Source organism: Podarcis pityusensis, assembly GCF_964106645.2.
Source record: "Podarcis pityusensis genome assembly, chromosome: 8".
NCBI lineage: Eukaryota > Metazoa > Chordata > Lepidosauria > Squamata > Lacertidae > Podarcis > Podarcis pityusensis.
In genome coordinates this window covers 56988944-57015094 of record NC_138033.1, presented here as the reverse complement: position 1 = coordinate 57015094, position 26151 = coordinate 56988944, and the positions used below count along the sequence as shown (strand labels likewise).

Below are 26151 nucleotides of genomic sequence, written 5' to 3'. Positions count from 1 at the left end.
TAACCAGCTTTCCTGAGTTTAAAAAAGTAGTTAAATCCAGGTTGTCTACCCCAGACTAGAGCAATGAAATTTACAGTTTGGGGGAACTTAACACATATATTACAGCAGTTCCTAAAGGGGTAATCTTTTGTAAGTATCAGATCTCACATTGAACTGCTTTAATATTGACAAATGTCCCCCAAACTGCAGATTTCATTGCTCTAAACAAGGAGCAAACAACCTGGTGTCCTCCAAATGTGCTGGACTACAACTTCCATTATCCTGGACCATTGAAGCTGGCTGTGGCTGATGGGAGTTGGAGTCCAGAGCATCTGCAAGGTGCTGGGCTGCCTACCCCTGCTCTAATCAGTGCACGGCTGCTGCTATTTGGAAATTTAGAAAACTTGTTCATTGGATTAGTGTTACGTGTGAAGAAGTTACAAATAAAACTATCATGGTAAAATAGGCCTGAGTAAATTGAATTTTATTGATGTTCAGTTATATTATTTAGTTATATTTGTTTCGTCTCTTTTTTGTGAGTAGATCTTTGCAGCTTCACAACTTACCTGTGAAAGTAGATGAGCCTGAGAGAGAGCAACTTGGTCACCTTTTAAAATTATCCCTCTGCTGCTAGAATTAGACCTGAAACGAGTCTCTAATACAAGGCTTTTTGGAGTTGAGATGGGATTTTTTTGGCATGGGGGTCACAGCTGGAGGGGGAAATGGTTAGCCCTCACCTTCCCAGCTGTGACCCGCCCCCCAATTCCCCCATGCTTCAGTCAGCCTTGAAAAAAGCCTTGCATTGACTGCAATATAGGGTGGAGGAGTAGGGTGAAGTGAGGAGCCTGGGCACATGCTTAGTGTAGATGCTTAGTTGGCAACTCATAAACTTGACAATTGGAGCACCTTTAATAAAACAATTGCTCAAGTAAACTGTAAACGGTTTGGGTTTCTTTGGCTTAGTTCCATATCTTGATAATTCCCATTGTTTGTGTATCATGGTGACTTGTAACATTTTCAAAAAATAGAATACTTTTCTTATAATCTTCTCTTTTTATTTGCATTTTTTCTTGATTCTGAAACTTTTGGAAAGCTTTGCATGTTTTCACTTATGGTGAAGTGGACCACATAGTGAAAAGGAAAAAAAATTTGTTTTCTGAACAATGTGATATGTAACCTGTGTGCTTTTTAAAATTAACTCAGGAAAAGAACTCCTAGAAGAACATTGTAGACATTCCACAAATATAGCTAGTTAAGAGAAGTCTGCTTTTTCATCAAAAGGAAACAGTTAGATGCACTAGTTCTTGCTTGAGAAAGGGAGAACTGTGGGTTCTTGTGGAGTAGACAAGAAACAACCAACACTAACTTGGCCAGAATTTTTTGCATTCTGTATCCTGTGGCTACAGCATCTCTGGATGTGTGTGTGTGTGTATGGCTAACCATTTATATTTATCCCAGAGCCTGATGTGGGTGACTTCCATGCTCTTTACGCTCAACTTCTCCGTAATTTTTAATGCTGATAATCGGGTATAGACTAAACCAGGGATGGGGAACCTCTTACCCTCCAAATGTTGGATTCCAGCTCCCATTAGCCCCAGCTTGTATAGCCAATGGCCAGGTAGGATGGAGCTGTGGTCCAGCAAACATTTTGAGGGTTCAACTGATGTTACACTGGCACAAAATTTAGAGTAGGTCCCATTCCCTCTCCTTCAATCCTTTTATCACACCCTTTCCAGTGAAGTGTTCCTGCAGACATACAATAGGCATAAAAGCTGGCATATATTTATTTAACTTATTTCCAAACTACAGTTTGTATAATTACCTGGAACATAACCAAGCTTTGAGTTACTGCTCAGAAATGTGATATAAAAAATGGCTATTCACCTGTTGTCGATAGCAGAGCATTCCTCATAGGGATGACACTTCTTACTGAAAGAATCAGGCAGGGTCCTCAAAAGCCATTTGCCTAAGAAATGGCTGCCTTGGTCTGAACAGTCATAAAGGTTGGATAGTTGGTATGGGGTTGCCCGTATACTCTGAAACTCTGAATTGATACCTGGGGTGACTCCTTTGCTGCATTGTTTTTTGGCATATTCTAAAAGCTTTTACTTTTTGGGGGGTGGGGAGTAGATCAGCTTGTTGTTACCATTTTTATTTGTATTTTTAATGTGTGGTGTGTTTTATGTAAACTATTTAGATGTTTTGATGATTTAGTGGCACGCAAATCTGGTTAAATAAAAAAACAGAAGGAAGTCCTATTGAAATCTGTGGCACCAAAGACACAACTACACTTACGCAGCAAAGATAGGTTTCCAAGTGTGAATGTCTAGATGAGGGGCAGTTGTGGGTTACCTGTTAACCCCAGGATTGCCTCCTCTCAACCCACACCTCCTGCACAGCCTGCTTTTTATCTCAGAGCTTGGAAAAAAATAAGATGAACATTGTCCAGTGGAAGGAGTTGCAGAGATGAATCTTAGGGTGCCAAAGTATTAAAAGAGCCCCTCCTGCCTGCTAGTATCCTGCCTGCCAGTATTCCTCTGCAAATGCTTCGTCTCAGCAGAGCATTTTGAGGCAAACACTAGTTTGTACATTTCCTTTTCACTTTATGAGTTGTAGGTCTGCTCTTATAAGTGATTTTAAATTGGTTGAGACTGTTATCCTTACCAGACTTGGGCTGTAATCCAAAGCACACGTAATGTGGATGCAAGTCCCATTGAACACAGTTGGACTTACTTTCAAGTATGCATGTACAGGATTGGTGTTAAAGATTACAACTGAGACACTGTTCTTATCTTAGTCATATTACTGTGTAATTGGTCTAACTCATCTCTCTCTTCTTTTTCAGTCTTCATGAAGAAATCATTGATTTCTACAAGTACATGTCACCCAGACCTGAAGAAGAAAGAATGCGAATGGAGGTGGTGAATAGGATAGAAAACGTTATAAAGGGTCTATGGCCCAATGCTGATGTAAGATTAACAAAATTCTGTTGTACTTTACTATTTTAAATATTTCTATTTCTGCTTGATGATTGGGATGTGTCCCCCCCCCCCCGCAAAAATCCACAATTCCACAACTAGAAATGTAAGCCCTAGAATGAAAAATATGTAAATGAGGCAAATATGAACAATTTCAACCTCAGTTGATATTAAGGTTATGATTTGTTGTGCACTTATTCTCAGACTCAGTGTGTTAGGAGCATATTAGAAGAAAAAACAAATTCCTGTACTGAATGAAATATCACTGGAGATTGGAAGCTCCAGCAGCCAAAGTTTAGCAGCAAGACTGATGCCTGGTGTTTTTGTGTACTAGGGGTTGTGGGTCCACAAATCACCCCTTACTTTCCATTTCACCACTTGCATGCAGCAGTTGCCTTCAACTGTGTAGAAGGAAAGGGAGCAAAGGTAAAGGGAAGAGAGAAAGATATGCCCCAAAATAATTGTAAAACAAACAAGCTGCTGAATTTTGGCTATGATGAGCTTTGGGTTTTATTCTGTAGCTGCGTAAATTCTGTGACTTAAGTGATTTGCAAAAGAGTAACATGTAAGCAGAACTTGGGGAACTGTTTAATATGTCCTTTACATAAGGTAGTGAAAGCATGCTCTGAAAGCTGGTTGAGAAATTCATTTAGTTGCTTACTGGCTTAACAGACAAGTCATCTTCGCTAGCAGGAAGAGCACCTGTACAAAACCTGCCTGCCCCTTCCCTCTACTCATTCCTAAATCCATTCTTTTCCTGTTAACTTGATCCAGTCATACTTGCCGTCCACATCTGGACTGAAATGAAAACACTGCAGTCTTATATTCCATAGAAATATTTCCTGTGGCTGCACAATTCATAGAAAGCTCTTGAACCCTGCCTCCTTTTTAGGGAAGAGGATTTCTTTCTTTCTTTAAGTAGTTTGCGTACACTCGGTGTGTTTAAGAAAAAAGATAAAACAGGATCGATGGTATTAAGCAAGCATTTATTAAAACTATGCCTTTATTTATAGAAGCCAGCAATTGTGTCATTTGCTCTATTGCTCCAGGGAATGTGCTTAGACGGAAACATTCCTAGTAAGTGAGAACTGTTCTTGGCATCAGCTGGGCTCCACTATAAGAGTGGCTGAGAGAGGCTTTAATTATCCTGGGGTTGGGACGACAGCACAGCTGACATGAAGAGGAAACATGTTAGATTGGTTTTGAAAAAGAAAGTAAACCTTGTTAAAAAGAACAAACAGTACACCATTGCATTTTAAAACTCTAAATGGTCCTTAGCATGACGCCATGCAGTTTCCTGCATAGGAAGCCTGGCGCATGCTTACAAACATTGTTATTAAATGTGGGGTGGCTAGGAGGGTATGCACATGCCAAGAATCTTTCGGCACCTATCACAGTGACTCTCCCATGTCCACCAAGGAGCCTTGGATCAGGAGTGCAGCTAGAGTTATGCCTGGATTTGCATCACAGAGTCCTCATAACTTAAAGGGCTTTCTAATCTCTGCACACTAGTATTTACACTAAGTCCAGGATCAGTCTTATCACTGATCGTTTCTATATAGCTGGTTCCACTGAAAGAGAGTTTCAATTATAAGGTGACCCAGGGTCCTCAAAGCTGAGCAGAATTAGCTCTCTCAGATAAAACCTTGTGTTGTTTTGACCACATTGACTTCACATTGTGTATTGCGTAATTACGATAAGAGTGTGTGAAAGTTCAGTACAGGAAAACCTGCTGGAGGAAAGAGTTCGGCCTCTGAAAACTGACCGGAGGAGCCATAGCTCAGTGGTTCAGGTCATGTTTTGCATGGAGGAGGCCTGTGGTTCAATCCTTGATGCCTCCAGTAGCAAGAATCTGGTAGAAGGTAAAGCATTTCTCATTGCCTAAAATCCAAGAGAGCCACTGCCAGTCAGAATAGACAATCTTGGGCTAGATGGGCAAATAATTCTGGCCTAGTAAAAGGCAGCTTCCTATGTCTCTAAAGATATTGGCTTGCAGGGCAAAGGGAGAGCTACCTGGGGGAGTTGTGCAAGATGGAGGGATCCTGGCTTGCTTTGTCTGATTCAGTAGAAGGAAGCTTCATAAGTTGAGTTGGCAATACTGTGGTCCTTCTTAAAAACAAAGGTTGAATACGCTTTACAAATCCTGCGGGAAAGGGGTGGGACATACTACCGGCTATTTGGATCCTGAAAACCACGGGGTTCAAAATAATCCTGAAGGTCACTTCAGGTTCTGCAGAAAAACTTGTGTGCTGCTGCGGCCTTCCCCAAAGAGCACATCTTGTCGGTCTAAATTATAGTTTGGAGAACCTGCAGTTACTGTGATTTGTTTGTGCTGGAGTTGTTTCCACTGTGTGTGTGTGTGTGTGTGACTGTGTTTTCTCTGTTCTGCACAGCTCAGCATGATGATGACACAAAATGTCTAGTTAGCATATCTGTTTGAAGAGAGCTGCTAAATTATGGCACGTGAAGGATATAATTGAAATTCAGAATTTTCTTACAAATAGATGGCAGTAGGTACATTGTAGAAGGCTGGCATAACCTGATCAGACTATTTGCCTACCTCAGTTTTGTCAATTGTTGGTGGCACCAGGTGCCAGCTCTCAGGCACCTGATATTTTTATTTAATTGAACCTGGAACCTCCTTCATGCAAAGCAGATGCTCTCACTGAGCTTTGGCTTCTTCCCATTTGTCCAGTCTGAGGGGAATGGATAAAGCTATACTCATCTCATTTTCCAAGTGTGGTCGAGAGCTGACTTTTTCTTAATATGGGCCCCATCTATGCTATCTAAAGCAGTATCATACCAGTTTAAACCAAATAATCCTAGGAAATGTAGTTTGATAAGGGCACCGAGAAGTGTTAGGAGACACTTTCACCTTCCAAAAGTCCCAGTTCTCAGAGTGATTTAACAACCAGTGACTCTTCCCAAGGAACTTGAGGGAATTGGAGCTCTAACAGCTCGTGGCACCTTCACCCAACCACAGTTCCAAGGATTGTGAGGCAAGCAATGACTGTTTAAAGTGGTATGACGCTGCTTTAAATGTATAGTGCAGATGGGGCCATAAACAGAAAATAAGTTTTGAGTTGTAAAGGCACCAAGAGGAGCGGTTTATTTCCCCCTCCACTTTCAATTATTTTTGTAAGAGTTTGTAAGTTTTAAAAATTGAGTATAGTGTTACTGTTCTCAATCATTACAATTCACATGGTATTTGGAATATAACAGTTATCTAATTTTGAAATAATTTTGTTAAAGTGCCTACTTAATAACATTACTTTTTAGAATTGGCAATTAGCTGCTATGGTGTTGAATATTCAGAGTTCAAATTCATGTCCTATATTATTCTTCAAGCTTTTCCAAAGTCTGCCAGTTGAGGGCAGTCACATTCAATGTTAATTTTTTCTCCATATGTTTTTGGTGAAGGATTTTAACTTCCTACTTTCATGTTTTTTTACAGGTACAGATATTTGGAAGTTTTAAGACTGGTTTATATTTACCTACTAGGTTAGTAGTCTTTAATTGCCCCTTATTCTTACACTGAATATCACATTTTTCCTTCCCTGCTTATATTTAACTTGTAAGTCATATTGAAATTGCATAACAGCTGTTTTGATGTTATGGAGATGAAAAGTTATATAATTTCACCGGAAAGCAAATTTGAAGTTCAAGGGAGTCAAAGTCGCTGTCAACATCACTTTCCCTTTACTGACTTGGCTGTTGACAGAAGATAGTCCTGCACATTTATAAATTATTGTTTCTAATTATGTATTTCCAATCTTTACCAATGGAAATCTGGCCAATGTGACTTGCAAGTACAGTCAGAATACAATAATAAAACCGCAGTAAGATTTATTGAAGCTCATCAGAATCCAGGAGAAGAGAGTCTAGCTGGAGCAGACACCCGGTTTATCTTTTGTCTAGCTCCCTCAATCTCCTGTTCGTTTCAGCAGGACATTTTGTGATCCTGTGGAAAGGAGAAGGGGCAGTCTACTTGGAGTAGGCATTGGTTGGTATATTTACATGCCTCCCTTACTGTCTCTCACTCCTTTCCACAGGGCAGCTTGTGTCAGGCAATGCCCTGAGTAGACACTTCAGAGACAGCTGCTTGAACTGTCATTTAGTATTTGACCTAGATGATGCTGTGCAATAAAATACCTACCTGCTTACCTACCTGGCCACCTATTGTGTTCTAACACTGGGCTGGTGATGCATTTAAGCTGGAGGATTAACTGATTTATAGATGCTTCTAACCCACATTTCAACCGTAAAACTCCTTGGGGCGGTTTAAAGTTAAAAATCACAATAATAATAAATTCCAAAAACAAATAATGACAGCAGTGTCAGAAAAGAATTGGCACAGGGTAGAAGTAGCAAAATGAAACCATTAAAAGCCATGGATGCGAGTTAAAAGCTCAAGTAGGTAGGATGTCCTCAGCCTGGTATTTTAATGGTAACAGTGAAGGCTCCAGGCAAAGCTCCCGCGGAGGGAATTCCAAAGATGGGAAGCTGCCATAGAAAGGGCCCTTTCCTGCAGTTGATACTCGCTTTATATCTGAAGACAGGGGAATTTGGAGAATGACCCCAGAAGGTTCACTTGGGTAATGATGGTATTTCAGGTACTTGGTCCCAGATTCTGTAGGATGGCACAGGGGATGGGTTATCTATGTTGGAGCTATTTGTGTCATCCTGTACCTTTGCTGTGGTTATGATTGTGTACATTCACCTGCGCATTTAGTTGTATCGCCTCTGTGGCTGTGGTTCAGGGAGTCTTAGTGTGTTTCCCGCCCCACCCTATCTTGGATCTTGCAGCTGAGAAACACTCTGTTTCTACAGATTTCCTCATAACCTGTGAGCTGCGAGTTATTTGTCTGAGAGACTTGGGGACTTCAGAGCCACAAGCCACCAAACTGCCAGGGATATTAGTTTGTATATTAGGAGGTGGCCATAGAGTGCCGTTTCTCGAACTCTCACAGCCAAGAAAAGTGTTTTGAGTCACTTCTGTTCACTTCAGAAATACATGGCATGAACAGGATTTTAGATCCCTGCCCTAGAAAAGCTTTGTGTCAAATTTAATCACAGTTCTGTGATTAAAAAGAAAGGTCTTTCTGAATTTACTTCATAGAGAATCGTCTATTAATTTGCTGCCTCTTAATTTCAGTGATATAGACTTAGTTGTGTTTGGGAAATGGGAGACGTTGCCGCTATGGACCCTGGAAGAGGCTCTCAGGAAACACAATGTGGCAGATGAAGGTTCAGTAAAGGTTTTAGACAAAGCAACTGTAAGTTTCTTTCTCTCTCTCTCTCTCTCTCTCTCTCTCTCTCTCTCTGCTTTACTAAAATTGGGTATTCTTTAACAAATAGAAAAAGAAAAAAGAAATACACTAAAGGAACTTTGTACTGTACAGCTGCCCTTGATCTCTGAAAGTTGCAAGCCGAATCAGTAAATTATTGTTGATTGCTGTTGCTTTTTAAATTCTCTGTATCTGTTAGAAGTGGGTCCTCACACATACAAATAAGCCCAAAAGATTAAGGAAGGGGCAATAGAGTAAGAATGGGCTTGGTAAGGAAGGTTCTCATTCTCAGCAAAACAACTATGGGGGAGGTTGAAGAACACAAACCATGAATCTTTTTTCATGGGCACACAGTTACTGCAAATGTTGCCAGTGTGACAATTTGCAGTATCCTTTTAAAAGAAGCCTTCCTTGCTTTATTGCTGTTCTTGTGCCAGAATCCAGAGAACCACACAACTGGTTGTGCATGCCCAAAGGAGCTTTGGGTTTGCATTTCCCAACAAACACATCATTCTGCACAGCAAAAGGACTGCCAAAACCAGTTTGGGAACACCGCATTGGGGGTTGTTGTCATTGGCGGTCTGCAGTTCAAAGAAAAGTCTGGTTTCAAAGGGCATCCTCAAGCCTCTGGTCACAAGTGTTGTTGCATTCTGGTCTCAGTAAACAGTTAGCCAAATAATCTAGACTTTTAAAAAATTTTAGAGACCAATTTCAAATCCTTGATGTACTTTAGCACTATGGATTTGAGTCTAGTTGCTATTGCTTTTTTCAATGATATTTCCTCAAATCCTTACATGTGAATTCAGCTCCTGATGATAAAGCCACGTTTTCTTTCTGAAGTAACATGAGAAGCACCTCTGGGATGTGAATGGCTTGCTTCTTATGTCAGGCCTTACGTGAAGAATAGCTTTATTCTGTGGCCTCCTATCTCCCCCTGCTGCCTGTTCATGACTGAAAAGCAACTGCTTTGTGACTGGAGTACTATTGCATCCCTCCATGGTTGTATAAAGGACCTCTTGTATGTAGCAAAAGGCTGAGCTCTGTGAAGATTGTTTTGTTTTAATTTTAAGTGTGTGCTGTCCTTGTCTAAGACTAAGCGTATAGGAGAAAGAGAGTTCACTCTTGGAGATAAATGTGTTGTTTTGCTTTTTCCTCAGGTCCCTATAATTAAACTGACTGATTCCTTCACTGAAGTAAAGGTTGATATCAGTTTTAATGTACAGAATGGGGTAAAAGCTGCTCTTCTCATCAGAGATTTTATCAAGGTTAGTTGATACATGGAAACATCAAAGAAGCATTTCAGTAAAACGCATTGCAAACTTTGTATGAGAAATTGGGTGAGCAAAAACAGAACTCCACAGTGCCTTCTGGTGTCACAGTGTAGAATGCATAAACAACCCATATAAAGTGCTTTTTCTTTGCCTGTGTAGCTGAGGCCATGGCTAAGCTTCAAGAGGTGTAGGCAACAGGAGATTTGAGGCATGTTCTTGAAAATTCATGTTGTTTCTCCTCTCTCCGTTTCTTAAAAAAATACATGGTATTTCTGATGGTCTCCATATGTTGTTGGACTCCTTTTCCCCCATCAGCCTCAGCAAGCCTGGCCAGTGGTTGGCATAGATGAAACTGTGCAGTCCAATAAAATCTGGAGAGCATCAGGTTGGAGAAGGAGGCTGCTAGAAAACCTCAACCCAACCGTGTTTAAAAGAGTGAAAACAATGAAAAAATTGAGAGGTCCAAAGCATTTATATAGGGTATCTCCAATGGTAGATTACTCTAGTAGAAGCTCTTGCAATCTGCCTGCCTTTCTTCAGGCCTTCCTACATCATGTTGTCTCCCAAAAGCTTCTCCTGATTGTTTGAGAGCTCTCTGGTACAGTGTGATCTGTATTCTGGTGAAAAAGAAGCCTTAAAATGGCAAATGGACTTAATCAGAGCCTGTGAGAAGTTGTATGGAAGGGATGGTGGTTCTGGGGTCAGACCTGCCCTACCCATGTGGCGGGGTGAAGCAGCCACCTCAGGCTGCGAAAGCTTAAGCAGTTGCACCCCATCCACCCCAGCCTTTTTGCTGCCACCGGAACACACCCCACCCCGGCACAGTTTTGGGAAGAGGGAGGCATCCTGGTGCATGACATTGCTGCTTGTCTTCCCCACCCTGGGAAACAATGAGTTTTGGTAAGAGGGGGGGCATTCTGACAGCAGAAGAAGTGGTGGGATGGGCGGAGTGGCAGCAGCAGGGGGCAGGAGGTGGCACATTTCTGTTTCACCTCAGGTGGCGAAACGGGATGGGCAGTCCTGCAACTACAACCAAGTTGAGCCTGCCTGCATGCCAAGGCTATTCACAAAAGAATAGAAATGGAAGTGTTAGCTTTTTGTTTGCCAAAGTGGTCCTTAGCACTCTGGGGCCAGTAAGAAGGGTAGTAGAGTCCTACGAGAGGGGCAGGTGGGGCTTGTCAGCCTGCGAAGGTAGCCTATCTAGGAGAAGGACAGCTCTGATCCTAAACAACTGCCTTGTGGGATGTCTTCAGGAAATGCTAATGAATAGACCCTACACAAATCTGGAGTAGAGTCCCTAAGATGTTTGAATGGCGCCTTGTACACCTCCTTCCAGCAACACATGTAGCTAAGCTGGTGCCAAATGTATTGCTCTGCTTTCATTTGGACCACATCAGCGAGGCTGAGAGGGGCTTCTTATCATCTGGGCTGCCTAGCACCTCCTTACGCACTGCTCAATCTTGCGTCCTGGGGAGGTCACTCCGGTGCAGCTGATGCAGCAGTTTGACTTCAACCCCGGAGGCACACTCCATTGTCTCCCAAGACAGAACACCTGACCCTGAATGGTGTTGCTCCTTGTTTTTAATTATTTTATCACTAGATGGCACCAGAGGATATGTGTGGATCTGTCTGTGGCTCTCCCCAGTTAAAGTAGACTTTTTGAGCAGGTTATATTATTATTTATTACCAAATTGGATTGTACAATTAATGCAAGCGTTTGGTATCACGTACTATTTCCAGTATAGAAAGCTCTTATACCTTTAGCATTGGATGAGTTTCCAGAGGAGTTTTGTTTGTTATTAGACAGACAACCAACAGGTTGTACATTTTATGGTGTGTCTGAGAGTGCCTGTAAGGTGGCTTATGGCAATAAGTATGAAGGCTGATTTCACATTTTGTTAGCAAACTGGAAGTTAAAGTTCAGTGTGAGAAGGAATCTAGAAAAGGAACCATGGAGGCTTGTCCACTAGTCATGCTAGTCCATTATCTGTTGTTTCAGCAAGTAGCAAATCAGCAAATAAATTGGCAGGCCCTTTTTCTCTTGCAAGGCATGAGTACTTTGAACACCACTGAGTGACAGTTCACCTATTAAGCTGTCAATATCTGCTGAGATCAGACCCATATTCTTTGTGCAATACAGTGGTAACTCGGATTAGGAACTTAATTGAGTAGTATTAGTAGTATTAGTATCTCTGAGTAGTATTAGTATCTTCTGCTAGTGGTGCTCATCCAGTTTCAAGCTTTGGTTAAAGAACAGTCTTACATTGGGTCAGGCCATTGATCCATCTAGTCAAATGCTGCATGCCTTGACAGCAGTAGATCTCCAGCATTATGGGTATAGATTTATTCTGTGAACCGCCCTGAGACCCCCAGGTATAGCGCGGTATATAAATTTGATTAATGATTATAATGGTGATGATGATGATGATGATGATAATAATAATAATAATAATAGGTTTTGCTCTGCTATCTCAGATCCTTTTAAGTAGCAAGATCAGAGATGGAAATTTGGACTTCACACATGTGAAGCATGTTGTACCCCTTCCCATTGAATGAAAACCATTTCCTACCTGTACTGTTTCTCAAGTACTGTACTGATCAGCACTACCACTTACAGTGGTACCTTGGGTTAAGTACTTAATTCGTTCCGGAGGTCTGTACTTAACCTGAAACTGTTCTTAACCTGAAGCACCACTTTAGCTAATGGGGCCTCCTGCTGCTGCCGTGCTGCCGGAGCACGATTTCTGTTCTCATCCTGAAGCAAAGTTCTTAACCCGAGGTACTATTTATGGGTTAGCGGAGTCTGTAACCTGAAGCGTATGTAACCTGAAGTGTCTGTAACCTGAGGTACCACTGTAAATGGAAGTCTAATTCCCATCTTCTTTTTCTCCCACAGAAATATCCTGTATTGCCATATCTAGTTTTAGTATTAAAACAGTTCTTGTTGCAGAGGGACCTGAATGAAGTGTTTACAGGTGGAATTGGATCTTATAGTCTTTTTTTAATGGCCGTCAGTTTTCTCCAGGTAAGTTGGGAGGAATTATTATGTGCTAGGTCATGAATGGCCTTTCCCTTCTTTTAAGTGTAATATCACTTTAGGGCACACAACATTGTAGTCCACCCATTGGCTGTAATAAAATAATTACTATAAAAATTGCATATAATGAAACTTAGTATGCAAACTTAGTGGAATGAGCACTGCTTTGGTAATAGCAGTTCTAAAACATTCACTTGTTTAAACTAATTATTTGCTTTGAATTATTTTGTACCATTTCTGCCAGATGTTTTGGGGATATTTTTAGCTGCAAACTAAAAAGGCAAAGAAACATAAAGGAAAGGGTGTGGAGGGAAGAAGACAGAGGAGGAAGATCAGTGTGATAACATCAGAACAATGTGGTGAGGTAGCCTCATCCCAGATACGCCCATTCAGCTGCTTTGATCGGCTGAACTGCCACTGTTACGGGTGCTACATAATTCTTTTTCTGCATTTTGTAAGAAATTGATCTTTTATTGTGGCAACACTTAACAATTTGGAACTCCCTTCCTATTGACATCCGGCAGGTGTCTTCACTGCACTCCTTTCAGCATGCCTGCTTGCTTTTGTTTAGGCAAGCCTGTCCAGATATGTAGAATATTGACAAGTGTTTTAGTCTGGTTTTGCATATCCCAGGTCCCAACTTCAGCTCACTCACTATACAGTGTGCTTCACTTACAATCTGCTTAGGTCTTTTTTGTGTGTTAAGTGTGTATGTTGCAACGTTCCATTTCATTCCTCCTTCAGAAGAATCCTGTGAAGGTTGATCATTTATTTCGTTGTATTTTATAAATTTGGGGCAGGGGGCAGAGTAAGGTAATGACTTGCCCAGACACCCACAGAGTCTGAGTGGAAGGCTTGGGGCATTTTGCATCGGAAATAATTGAGTGATGGGATATGTGCAAAAGCTTTTCGTGTTTTGTCCCCTGAGCCAGCTATTAAATTGGTTGATTCTTTAATTTCACTATTGATTTTAGTGTTTACATGGATTGTAAAGGAATCTGGAGATTTTTTGCAAATAATTTTTTGTTCTTGTTTCCCCTCCAATAGCTACATCCCAGAGAAGATGCTTGTACCCCCAATGCCAACTACGGTGTCCTTTTAATAGAATTTTTTGAATTATATGGGCGTCATTTCAACTACCTGAAAACAGGAATCCGAATAAAGGATGGTGGCTCATATGTGGCTAAGGATGAAGTGCAAAAGAATATGCTAGATGGCTATAGACCATCAATGTTGTATATTGAAGACCCACTGCAACCAGGTATTTGGGCTTTTCACTAGGCCATAGGAAAGTAAACAATTTCTATGGAGACTTTTAACCCAAGGATGCAACAAAGCAGCAGTAGTTCCTGAATTGCATACTATCTAGTTTCAGGTGATTCCCAACAAATTGGGGGTCTAAATGGTACAAAATGTAGTAATATAAAACTGGTATTAAAAAAAGATTTTATACCACAAATATATATATAACACAGATGACCCACGAGGATGACCCTAAGACCAAAATGTGTCTCAGTTTATTTTAGAGTTGAGTTAATTTCAGGTTATGTTTGTTTGGAATTGTTTATATTATATAGAGTTTTAGAGTTGAGTAATATATATACATAAGCCAAAAGTAATAGTGACCCACCTTATATACACATGCTCACATATTTGTATACATACATACACACATGCTCTCTCTATGTGTATAATGTGTGAAATTTGCAAATATCTATATTGTGTGTTTTAATATATTGCCATTCCGTAGCTGCAACTTGTACAGTAGAAGCTGGAAAGCAAAAAGCTGATGAATTATTTCTATGTATATGTATAGGTATATGTATATGTATATGTATATTTATATCCCTCACCTTAAGGAACACTGAGGAAGACCATAAAGTCAAAAAGCATTTGGGATTATTTTATTGAGCTGAATAATTTCAGGTTATGTTTTTAACTGTTTTTATATTTGTGATATAAAAGTGCAATATTTGTGTAATAAAATTGCTTATTACTTCATTTTGTATTATTGGGATATTTAGATCCCAGTTGATTGGTAAATTACCTTGTTTTGTTTTGTTGGGACTAATTTCCTTTTTGCTGTGTAAAATCATATTATATTCAGAGAAAATGTTTACCCGTTACAATCACCCTAATGGTTGTTTTCTTTTTTTAAGGTAATGATGTTGGCAGGAGTTCTTATGGTGCCATGCAAGTGAAACAGGCCTTTGATTATGCATATGTTGTTCTGAGCCATGCAGTATCGCCAATAGCTAAATATTATCCCAACAATGAAAGTGAAAGGTAAACATTATATGTCCCAAGTTGGATTCATTAGTGATGTCACTCTCCCCCCCCCCATCCTTTAAAAATCCAGTTAACCTTTCCTTTCTCTTAAAATGTTCACAGTATATTAGGAAGAATTATCAGAGTAACACAAGAAGTTGCAACATACAGAGACTGGATATCAAAGCAATGGGGAATGCAGAATAGCACAGAGACGTCATGCAATGGTAAGATTTTCCTGTATCTAGGCTTGCAAAACCCTTGCAGCCAAAAGTTCACTTTAGATCCTGGCAGGGAGGCCTGTAATATAGGTATAAAAGCTTCTTCCTATTCAATAAAGTTTGATTTGCATTATGGACAGTGGCACAAAAAGCTTCAGGCATAATGGAGCTTGCTTCTTAGTAAACATATATAAGATTGCATGGACAGATACAGAAAAGCAGAGGCAAGAAGCCTGCAAGCATAGGTTCATGATCAAGAGAGAAAAAGTTGGCTTGATAACTGACTACTTTGGTAGAAAGAACACAGGGAGTAATAAATAGTGACATTCTCAAATAGAATAGAATATAGGCTGTGGAAGTTCCATAAGCAGTATAAGATACTTTGGGTTGTATCTGGCAGATTTTCCCCCCTCAAGAGTAGGCTTGCTGAAGTCAGTGGATGTGATTTAAATCCATTAGTTTCAGTGGGTCTACTTGAGTATGACATACTGTAGTTGGGAGTTCTCATTTTAAAACACGTTGTTAACCCTCATGAGTTGCAGACTGAAATGTTGACAGCAGAATCTGCTAGAGGCTTAATCTGGCAGTAGTCCCTTCTGTTGTCATAACACTTAGAATGGTTGAGTCAAAAAGAAAACCAAAGCTGCATAAACTTAAATTGGCCACTCACTAAATCAAGGCCTGCTATTCCCAGATATTCTGAACAGCATAAAGCCTGTATGGAAGCATGCAGACTCTGATGATCCAGACTACGATATATTGAAATCAGAGAACAGGAGGTAGAGGAGAAACTACAGTGTCAAAGATAGCTGAAAGAAGTGCAGTTGACCATGCTTTTCAAACCACCTGTGGGTGATACCCTGTGCCCATTTACTTAAAAGTAAGCCCCATTGAACACAGGAGTTGTTTCTAAGAAAACATGTTGTTGGGATGCACTGGAGGGATGAAAGAACTGTTGCAGGCAATTTACTAAATACTCCTATTCAGCAAAGCTTGTTTTGTTTTATTGATATAGACCTAGGCCCCAATTCTAAACACACTTACTAGATATAATGGAGTTTGCTTCTGAACAAATGTGCATAAGATTGCACTGATGGACGCAGAGAAGCAGGGTGGAGAAGCCTGCAAGGAAAAGAAAAATCATGGTCCAGAGAGACCAGAAAGGTTATTTGATAGCTAACTATTTCAATGCAAAGAACTGAGGAATAAAAATAAAAATGAATTGAGATAAATGATCATATCTATACCTTGACAGAGAGTCCCTGTTCTATACAGCATGTGTCAAAACATGAGTCTCTGAGGAGTGTGTGTTTCTGGTTACAGAGATAATGCCTTCCTCCCAGGAGTAGTATATGTGTTATAGAGAACCACTCTGCCAAAGAGTTCTTTGTGCAAATCATGGATTTAACCGAAGTTTTAGCAAATTCTTTTGACATAGCATTAACTGAAAAGTTCCATGTCTGTAATAGGCACTTGGAGCACTGTGTCTCTGACAGCAATCTTTGTTACGCCATTTATTAACACCCATAAATACTTTATGCAACTTTCCCAAAAGCTCAAAAGTAGTGTACAACCAACAAAAATGCTCCCAAGTTCTAAAGTTTAAAACGACAACATTTCACTTAGCTTTCCATCATGTCATCCTCTTTCAGCTATGCTATGCCATCCTTGGTGTGTCTGTCCTGCCTTGCACAAGCTCTGTCAGGATGAAGCAAAGTTAGATCAGACCAACGCTTGGATAATTACCTACAATATTTTAGAGAAACTTAACTGGATTCAACTAAATACCCCCCCAATCCAGCTAAAGTTAGTAATGAAGAAATCCCTTGGGGAGTAACAGATCTACCTTAGTTGTGTTCATTGTGTTAACACCGGTTTCAGTAGTACATAGACATGATAGAGTTATTTGGTTAAAAGCCACGGTCTCAGATATGACTGGATTGCTGCCCTGAATGCCATTTAACACCTATTGTCATTCAGGGCTTTGAAACAAATTAAACCCGTCTTGCATGTCATTTTTGCACTAAATGCATCTCAGCTGCAAGCATGATGCAAAAGTGGAAACTGATTTTCTTTACAACCCATTGTTGGTCTGAGAAGGGAGCACAGTGTGTGTTCATCTAACATGGGTGGGGAACTTGTGGCCCTCCTAATACTGCTGGTGTACATTTTCCCCAGACTATTCACCATGCTGGGTGGGGCTGGACCACATATTCCCCTTAATCCAAAACTCTCTATACTGTTGTGAGCAACTTCGTTGTTGTGAAAGAATGCTTATGTGCTCACTATTCTGTACTTTTTAACAGGTAATGGGGTGACCTTGATAGACAACCAGCAGTTGGACAAATGCAACAATAATCTTTCCGAAGGAAATGAATCACTAGGGAAACCTAGAAGTAAAACAGAGACACCAAGCAAACACTCATCAAATTCTTCATCAGGCCCTTTATCATCGTCGTCATCTACACTCTCCAGCTCCAGCGACGTAGTAAGTATTGTGCCCTGGTCACTGTCCCATTGGATTATTATAATACACACTTCCCTTGAAGCAGTGTAGTTACCCCAGCTGGCCCAGAATATAGCAGCCAAACTTTTCGCTGGAGCTATATGGAAGGCCATATTATGCAATTCTTGTGTTGTCTTCACTGGCCACTGTTTCCGGACTCAATTTGAAGTGCTGTGGCTCTGGTCTTTTAAAATAAAAACCTAAGTTGTCAGGGAACATGGTATCTTGGGAATTGCCTTGTCCCATACGAACCCATTCAGAAACAGTGCTCGTTTTCTGAGGCCCCCCCTTGTGGTAGCACCGTTGGCAGAAGTTCAGTTAATGGGAGCAAGAAAAACGACCTTTTAAAATTGTGGCATCCAGGTTATGCAATGGCTTCCCCATAGAAATGTGCCCACCCCTCCAGGAACACCAGCTTTTAAGAGGGCTCTAAAGACAGCCCTGGTTCAAGGGACATTTTAGTTAAAGATTTCAGACTTGGATAAGTTATTCCTTTTGTCTGTTTTGAATTGTGCTAATAGTCTTTTTTATAGCAGTATTTTTTCCCCTCTTTGCTGCTTTGTTTCTTCATGGAGAGAAAGGCAGAATCAAACTGCTTTGCTCAGGAGAACCCCCTCCTATCACCACAAAGTTGTTTTGTGTATTTAGGGATGGGCAGCTTTGAATTTTCCTGTTTTTAAATTTAAAACAGTTTAAAAACGAAACAGAATTGTGAAGAGTTGCAAAAGCATATTTGTTTGCACTCAGTTATAAACTCATTCTTATCTTTTAGCTCCCGAAGGCTGTGCTTACATTATCAATTAAAACAAGACATAATAAAAAAAGAGATACAAACCTGTGAGAGGGGCAAAAAAGCATAGGACAGTTCAAAAGTTTGGCAAAACATAAAAGCATGTAGCGAATTAATAAAAAGCCAAGGCGAAGGCTAGTAGTCTGCCTTCGTCAGAAGAAGTTCTGAAATCTGGATGCCATAGTCAAAAACACCATTCTGCCAGTCCCAGCCACCTAAACCTCCAAGGCAGTGGGAGATGGAACATGGCAGTCCTCTGAGAAGAGTGCAGAGGGTGGTTAGTGATGCCGGGGTTTATATGAGTCTGATCTTCAAGGAACATAAGTTTTAAAATGAAACAAAACCATACAGAGCAAGCACCTCTAAGCATACTTTAAAGCAGCACTGTTGTTTATGCAACCCAGCAATTATGGCAATATCTGCTTTTCTATTTTATGTTCTTAGAAACTATATATGTTAGTTTCAGTGGATGCCCTAAAATTTGGTGAGCGTTGATTGTTCACATGGGAATTCCAAAAACCACAAGATGGAAGTTTAAAATGTCCAGAAAGGCATATACTTTCCCCTACTACTCATACAGTAGTGAATGCTTGCAATAATTAGGCAATTGTCAGGATTCCCTGGTGTACCCTTGCACACATTCAGCATCTCCCGGACTGAGATGGTCTCAATCTGGTTTCAATATGATGCTTTTGCTTTCTGTCTTTTGGGTTTGATATAAGCAGCATGTGCTTGTACAGCTGCACTTGTAACTGGCAAGGCATATAGCTCACCAGCCCTGTATGGCTGCCCAACAGAGACTAGGTGATTCTCCAGCTTTCACTGCCTGGGACAAAAAACCAACCCAATGGATGCTGAAGCTCCCAGCAGCCCTTAGTACATTGCTGGTGGGTCAGTAGTTGTGCAGGCCTAGCCTTCTAGATCTGGGTTTCCTGGAAAGTGTATTGGCATCTGTAGGATATGAAAGAAATTTATGTTTGTATAGGACCTGCTTCCTTAGGCATTCCTGGTGCCAGACATGAGCCAAAATGATCAGGACAGCAAATATTTGCCAGACTTGCATTAGCCTCTGAGATAATTAAAAAGAGGGGAAACGGTGTATGAGTTGGGATTGTCTTAAAGAGCTCTCTCTCCTCTAGCCTCATGGCTTCCATAGAAGCAGATTATCCAGAAAATGCAAAAAGAGCTAATTCCTTAGGCCTCTCTAACATGATAAAAGCTAGTTACATAAAGAAAAGGCAGGGAAGTATTGCATTTTATGCAGCTGTTGGTGGGTCTAAAATAATTAGATGGATGCTTGCCTCAATCCAGCATTTTAAAAGCTCATTTTTGTGGAGAATATTTGCATAGTACATACATGAAATGTGATTTGGGAACATTCCCTTCGTACACATGTGATTCTGATAGGTCACTGGATCTGGGAGCAATAAAGGGCCCTTATCACGTCTTATATTTGAGAGCAGTAGTCCCTTACCTGGTTGTAGTTTTGAAGGTGCTGACCATCTGAAAGAACTGGCCTCTCCTGTCTTTCCCCTTAACTGACATGTTCCTGCTGATGCCTGTTTCCCAACAGGAGTCTGATGGAACACCATGCAAAACCTCTAAACAGCTGGGCTGCCGCCAAACTACAGCAAACAGAATGGCTACTCAGGACATATCACTGGGATCCACGCAGTTGAGTGGGAAAATACCAAGTGGCCAAACAGTGAATGCATCCAGTGTTGTAAACAAGTCCCAGGTTGGTAGGGCATTGGGCTCAATCACCTTGGTCCCCTTCCTTCTTCCACTGCCATCATTATTATCCTTAAGTGGCATCCCCACCCTGCCCGGGATTTCAGTACAGCATTTTGTTGCTTGCAGAAATTCTGTAACCTCAGGCTTACACAAGCTAGCATATTTTCCCTTGAGGTTGAAATCTGGAGGGATGGGGTCTCTTCCCTCTGCCTACCTCTTCAGAGATTGATGGTAATGAGGAGGCTACTAAAATAAGACTTCTCCAGCAATAGGAAAGGGATCTATAAAAGAGGTTTCAGTGGTCACAAAAGAAATGTAGAGAAGTACATTTTTAGGCCATTGTTCTGAGCAAATGTCTGTCCAGAGTGACGTACAATTGAAACCTAAGATAAAAAATAGTGCAAAATTTAAAACTCTAAAAGCTCTGCTATTGGAAGTCATCAGCACCTGACACAGAATGTTCTGTGTATATGCCTGGAATCGTTATGATGTGTTCACACACATTTTATGGGGTACCTGTGTAACATCCTAAAACGGTTGCCTTATTTGCTTCTTCAGTTTTTTCTAGGCCACAGAGAATCAAACGTATTTTGGGATCAGTAACACAGTCTCCGCAGGTGTAGATCTCCTTAGGGCTGTTGCGTATTTTTATTTAGAGGCGTTGTTTTGACAAGTGCAGTGGTGCATTAGGGTGAGGCTATTGCCATTCATCTATACCACAGCATACCTTCATTGAGATTCCTGCATTGCAGGGCGTTGAACTAGATGACCCCAAGGGGGTCTCTTCCAACTCTATGATTCTTTGATTATCTTTCCAGTGAACATCGTTTTAGCTGTGTATTTTTTTCCAATCAAGTAGCTATTTTAATTACTACTTATTCACCTATATTTTTTAAAATATTTGATGGCGCAATAGCACAGAAATGAAAATGCATTTTCTATAAATTATTCAAAAGGGATTAAAAAACACTGCCTTCTGCATCTTTCCTGTCAGTGCCATGCCATTTTATCTTTAAAATGTGGATGTGCTTTTGCTCTTCCTCCTCCTCTTTTTCAACATGATTGGAGTAGTTGCACAATAGTGCTGAGATTTTGAAAATTCCAAGCCAAAATTTTAGACATCACTTTTAACAGTTGGCCAGTAGTTCAAAAAATGGCATTTTCCCACTAGCAAGTAATTGAGGTGCATTCAAAGAGATACTATATACCCCCCTGAAGGGTGAGAAGTCTGTAGAGATTCCACATGTAGTTTACAATGCAAGATTAATTATAAAGTTGCTAGGAGCTGCTAGTTTGGAGTAGCCCTGGAAACTTCACATAAACCTTCCTGATCTGTATGTGACTTCATTCCTTGTGTGGAAGCACCATGGGCTGCTTGCCTCTCCGCTCACGTAACTGTGGCTCATGTGTTGCGAGAGCAAATGACCTGTACGTAGCGAGGGTGCTCACACTGGCTTTCTCGTCTTCTCCTTTGCAGCACGGATCCACGAGGTTATTCCGCACTTCTTCCAACAAAGGCTTCCAGGGTCCAGCAAATTCAAGCCATGGCACCTCGGTCATGAACAAACAGCACCAAGGCAGCAAATCACACCAGTTTTTCCACGGCAAAAAGAGGAAACACAAGAGGGACGTGGTCCTTCCAGACCTTTGTAGATAGTTCTCCTATCTGACAATTTTGACTGTTCTTCTGTGTGCAATGATCTCTCACATGCTACAAGAGTAAGTTGGGACAGTGAATCCCCAGACCTCATCTGGAGTCTCAAAAGACTATGGGAACGTTGATTAGCAACGCATTTTAGTTTTTATTTTTTCCAGCTCGCCACGGAACAGATCATGAAGACTGATAACGGCAAAAGGGGGGTGGAGGGAGGAGGGATCAGCAAAAGGCCACTTATGTGGCAAGTTATATGCTACTACAGGGTTGTTTAGGATATAAAAGCTTGAATGTAAAATAAATATTTCCCATCAGCTTTTATGCTGACCTGTAGGGGGGGTAGTATTCAGTGTGTTTAAGGGGTTGGTAATGAACTAAAATAAAAGGATAAAAAAGTGAAAAAAAATACTATATTTTGAGGGAAGCCCAAAGTTCAGAGTGAGTAAATTCACGCATGATAATTTTTAAATTATTTTTGCATATATTTACCATTTTATTGTGTATCTATAGACGACCATATAGGAAAACTGACATTTGTAATAGTGGATTTGTTAATACTTTTTACATAACATTGCCATTTAAATTGTAGAAACATCCCCCTCCTTTTCCCTCAGGACTAGCTTAAAAATAATAATAATCTGAACTGTCAGCTGAACATCGGACAACGTAGTGAGTTATATGGCTTAGAAATTGTGGTGTGCTTCCCCCACCCCCTCTTAGCATTGAAATGATTTAAAAGCACATTTATGTGTCTGTACATGTTGCTTCTCTGAAGGAAAAAAGGCAGATAAGATGCAGGGGCGCAAAGACTTGTTTATAAAGTGTAAAAATGCATCATGTGTCAACTTGGAGCTTGCATTTCCTCTCGCACGAGTGGAAAATGAACTCTTCACCTTCTTTCTGATGTGCCATCTTCTCAGGCAAAAAGGGTTATTCCAGGTTAGTTTTCATCAGAACCCTTAGGGGTTTTTTATTATTATTTGATAGGAAACCAAGCTACTTGAGGGGGGGCAGGGAAGGAAGCACTTTGCTACATGAAGGAAAACATCTCAAGTTCATTGGTGATGTCTACATTTTGGGACCTCCTCTAAACCTTATGTCTTTTTTTGTGCCTTCATCCCCATTTTTTTCTCCTTTACCTTGCAACTTTGTATCTTTTTCTTAAAAAAAAAAAAAACTTGAGAAATGGAACTGTTAAGGCAGTTGGGGAAAAAAATCCCTTGTTATCTCATTCCTTTTTCGGTATATTTTTAAATCCACTCAAAGAATTAAACGGTCTTCAATAATGGAAATAAATTTGTATTGCTGTCTAAAGAGCTGAAACCTTTTTCATATCCAAGTACTTCTTTGTCAAAAATCTCCCACCCCCACCTTTAAAAAACATTTGAACATTTCCTAAGCTCAGCCATGCTGTGGGACTGACAAGAAGTTCATGCGATGAATGCAAAATGGGACATGTAGGTTTGTAGTCACTTGCATTGTTTGCAAAAAGGATTTGGAGCACTTTAATTGATAGAATGTAAAGTGACTTTTACTGTAACATTTTTCTTTGAAGAGGAAAGTGTGTTTGCGTGAGTGAGTGAGTGAGTGAGTGAGTGTATTCAGTATGTAAGACTGTGTTCAGTGTATCCAGTCTGGAGAATGATGATGATCCTTTTATGAGGAATAATATTAGCTTTTAGATGTTTTCTTTTATAATTGCAGACCAACTTGACCTTTAATAAGCACTGATCTAGTGCAAAAGCTTTTTAAGTAAAATAATGCAAAACGACCAAAAACTGTCATCACTGAAAACTTAATAAAACACACACTCTTGATGGTAAAGCATTTATTTAACTTCCAAGGAAATGGAGGAGGGAAACACAACCTAGCCCACCCTAATGCTCAAGAACACTAAGCTTAAAGGAAAAAGAATGTTAACCTGTCAATGTTTTCAATTTTAGATCCATATTCTTTTCTGATCAGTTTTTATCAACAATATTTTTGTTACTATAATTTGCTGCAAGTACATTATGCATTATTGAAAAGTATTTATTTTGAATTTTAAAAATGTTTTATAACTGTGTAGGCCTACCTTCACTGCTTTGGGAACAAATTCTAAATTATAGTAATCCAGTATTACTAGCTGCTGTTATCAAACGCTGTTACAAATGTGTAATACATCGATCTGTATTACTTAACCACACTGAAGGGTTGTTGTTATTATTTTTATCATTATTTAATTTTTCTTCTTCAAAGAATCACCCTCATTGTTGGAAACAAATGTTCTGTCGGGATGCAGAGTTTGGTGTTCCAATAAGCATGTGATTATTTTAATGTGGTGGTAGCGGGAAGATAATCTTGATTCCGTTGGGAATCTTAGGTTTGCCTCAATTTATGGTTTTCATAAATTTTAATGGAAAATTAGCTTTTCCTGGACTGCTCGAGTTTCATTTTGTAAACAGTATATTTCTTAACAGAAGACAACATCGAAGAAAAAAAAGCATGAAGGAGAAACTGAGGTATTTACTTTGCCTCAGATTACCAGCATTGTATTCATGAAACACTGTATGTCTAAGCAAAACTTTTATTTAAACTGGACAGTTGAACTGTTCGCCTTTTTCAATCTGAAGTAAAAAGAAAATAGCTTCGAGTTTTGCCTGCTCATTTATCTTGTACATTTCATCTCTGTATTCAACTCAAGTCTAATTCCTTTTTTGAGTTTGAATACTTTTTTGTGAACATTTTGTGGAAATATATATAGATATAAAATAAATGTTTAAACACCCACATTTTTTAAAATCATTCGTGACATCCATTTTCTTTTGAAAGGCATGTGATTCCACCCCCACCCCACCCCCCATATCCACATGCGCACAATCTCCAGCCACCCACTGCAAACTCCAAATGGCCAGACTACATAGGAGCATAGGAACACTGAACGAGACTCGGCTGGCCTGTATAGCTCAGCGTTGTCCACAGTGACTAGCAGCCCTACCTGGAGATGGCACCTTCTGCATGCAGAGCAGATGCACCGCCACTGAGCTATGGACCTTGCCCTAAAGACTACACAATAGTGGTGGTAAAGTTGGGGCTGAGGGATGGCATGAAACAATTCCAGGAGTTGAGTGGCAGCCGATCCCCTGGGCGTGAGTCCTGAGACTGTGCGACACGGTACATACCTGCATTTACCCCTGTTCACTCCTCTGCTTGCATGAACAGCAAAACAATTGCAGCTTCCTGGTTTAACATAAGCCTTCCATTATGTACAAACTGGAAGATAAGAGTTAATGGCTTCTAAAGGAGCCAGGGTTTGGAAGCAAGCTTTAAACCAGGGTTGGATCCTGGGTTTTTTGTCTCCCAAAATAGTTCTTGCTTCTCACACAAAACAGGAAGCTTGTTTGTGTGATTGCTTTGGTGCTCGTGAAAGGGGAAGAGTGAAGGAGCTGATGCTCCTGGGCTGATTGAGCCAGGATTTTATCTCTGAAACATGGCTGCTGTGCAAATCATCTACTGTAGCGTATGTGACGTTTCGTTTTGAATTTACTGAGACTGGCAACAGCACAGTACAAGAATGGCAGGTAGGTGTGTAGATCTTTTTATTATAGGGAAGCCCACATGCCTTTGACTTAGCTGTACCCGCAAATGCTACAGCAACCCCACGGCCTTCAAGTTGCCTGCTTATTGTATAGTACATTTTATTTCCCACTCCATCTCCTACAAGGGCCTTTATATCTGTTGACAACCTACTTTGAGTGCAGTAATTGCAGAAGAGGGTCTATAAATAGACCTGATTTTATTTGTGCCTGAATCCAAGAGGCCAGGGAACATTTCATAGCCAAACTGTCTCCTTCAGCCTTGCAGTTAATGGGTTGGCAAGGAAAGCAATTTTTGTGCATGTGTCACGCATGTGGCCCTGGTACAGCAGTTCCTTGTTGAACTATACTGTGTGCACAGGGCCACCTATTAAGTGTATTTTTGCTGCTTTTTTTTTTGACGAAAGGTGCATCTCTCTGTATGCAAGGAGAAGCCCCACCATAGGCAAGGAGGACTCTGTAAGCAGCGATATGTATATGGAGCAATAGATCACGGTGCGGGGGGGGGCACTGTGTGTGATCACAGAATCACCTGCAGAAACAAGTAAGTCGCATTATAGTTTGTGTTACGCTTGTTCTGTTTTTAATAATGGGTTATGCAAGGAAACAATTCTCTCTAGCCCAAGACTGAGTGCACACTATGTCTTTAAAGCACATTCAAAGCACATTTCCCCCCTCTAAAGAATTCTGGGCACACTAGTTTCAAGGTGGGTGGGAGTTGTAGCACTGTCAGGAGGAAATGACAGTGCCCAGAATTCTTTGAAGGGGGAAAATGTGCTTAAAATGTGTTTTAAAGGTGTAGTGTGTACAGAGCCCAAATAGTTCATTAGGTTTCCACAGAAGGAAAATT

The 26151-nt window shown here is 40.5% G+C and overlaps 1 protein-coding gene and 1 long non-coding RNA gene across 3 annotated transcripts in view; one reads left to right on the top strand and one right to left on the bottom strand.

The window, feature by feature from the left end:
- The window catches only part of TENT4B (terminal nucleotidyltransferase 4B), a 46551-nt gene extending 22193 nt beyond the window's left edge, over positions 1-24358 (top strand). Inside the window, exons 2-12 of one of the 2 annotated variants that reach the window (XM_081015523.1) lie at positions 2825-2948; positions 6412-6458; positions 8113-8233; positions 9403-9510; positions 12413-12541; positions 13601-13814; positions 14713-14839; positions 14945-15048; positions 17349-17530; positions 19912-20076; positions 21550-24358. In XM_081015523.1, coding sequence (XP_080871649.1) covers positions 2825-2948; positions 6412-6458; positions 8113-8233; positions 9403-9510; positions 12413-12541; positions 13601-13814; positions 14713-14839; positions 14945-15048; positions 17349-17530; positions 19912-20076; positions 21550-21729 — 1501 coding nt within the window. In that variant the 3' untranslated portion in view covers positions 21730-24358. The remainder of the gene's footprint in view (positions 1-2824; positions 2949-6411; positions 6459-8112; positions 8234-9402; positions 9511-12412; positions 12542-13600; positions 13815-14712; positions 14840-14944; positions 15049-17348; positions 17531-19911; positions 20077-21549) is intronic. The other variant, XM_081015524.1, reaches the window with a different exon arrangement.
- Positions 3925-5948, bottom strand: LOC308482465. Its single transcript, XR_013989288.1, has 2 exons — positions 4971-5948; positions 3925-4878 (listed from the first exon to the last, which is right to left on the bottom strand). It is a non-coding gene; the product is annotated as an uncharacterized lncRNA (long non-coding RNA).
- Positions 24359-26151: the final 1793 nt, after the last annotated feature.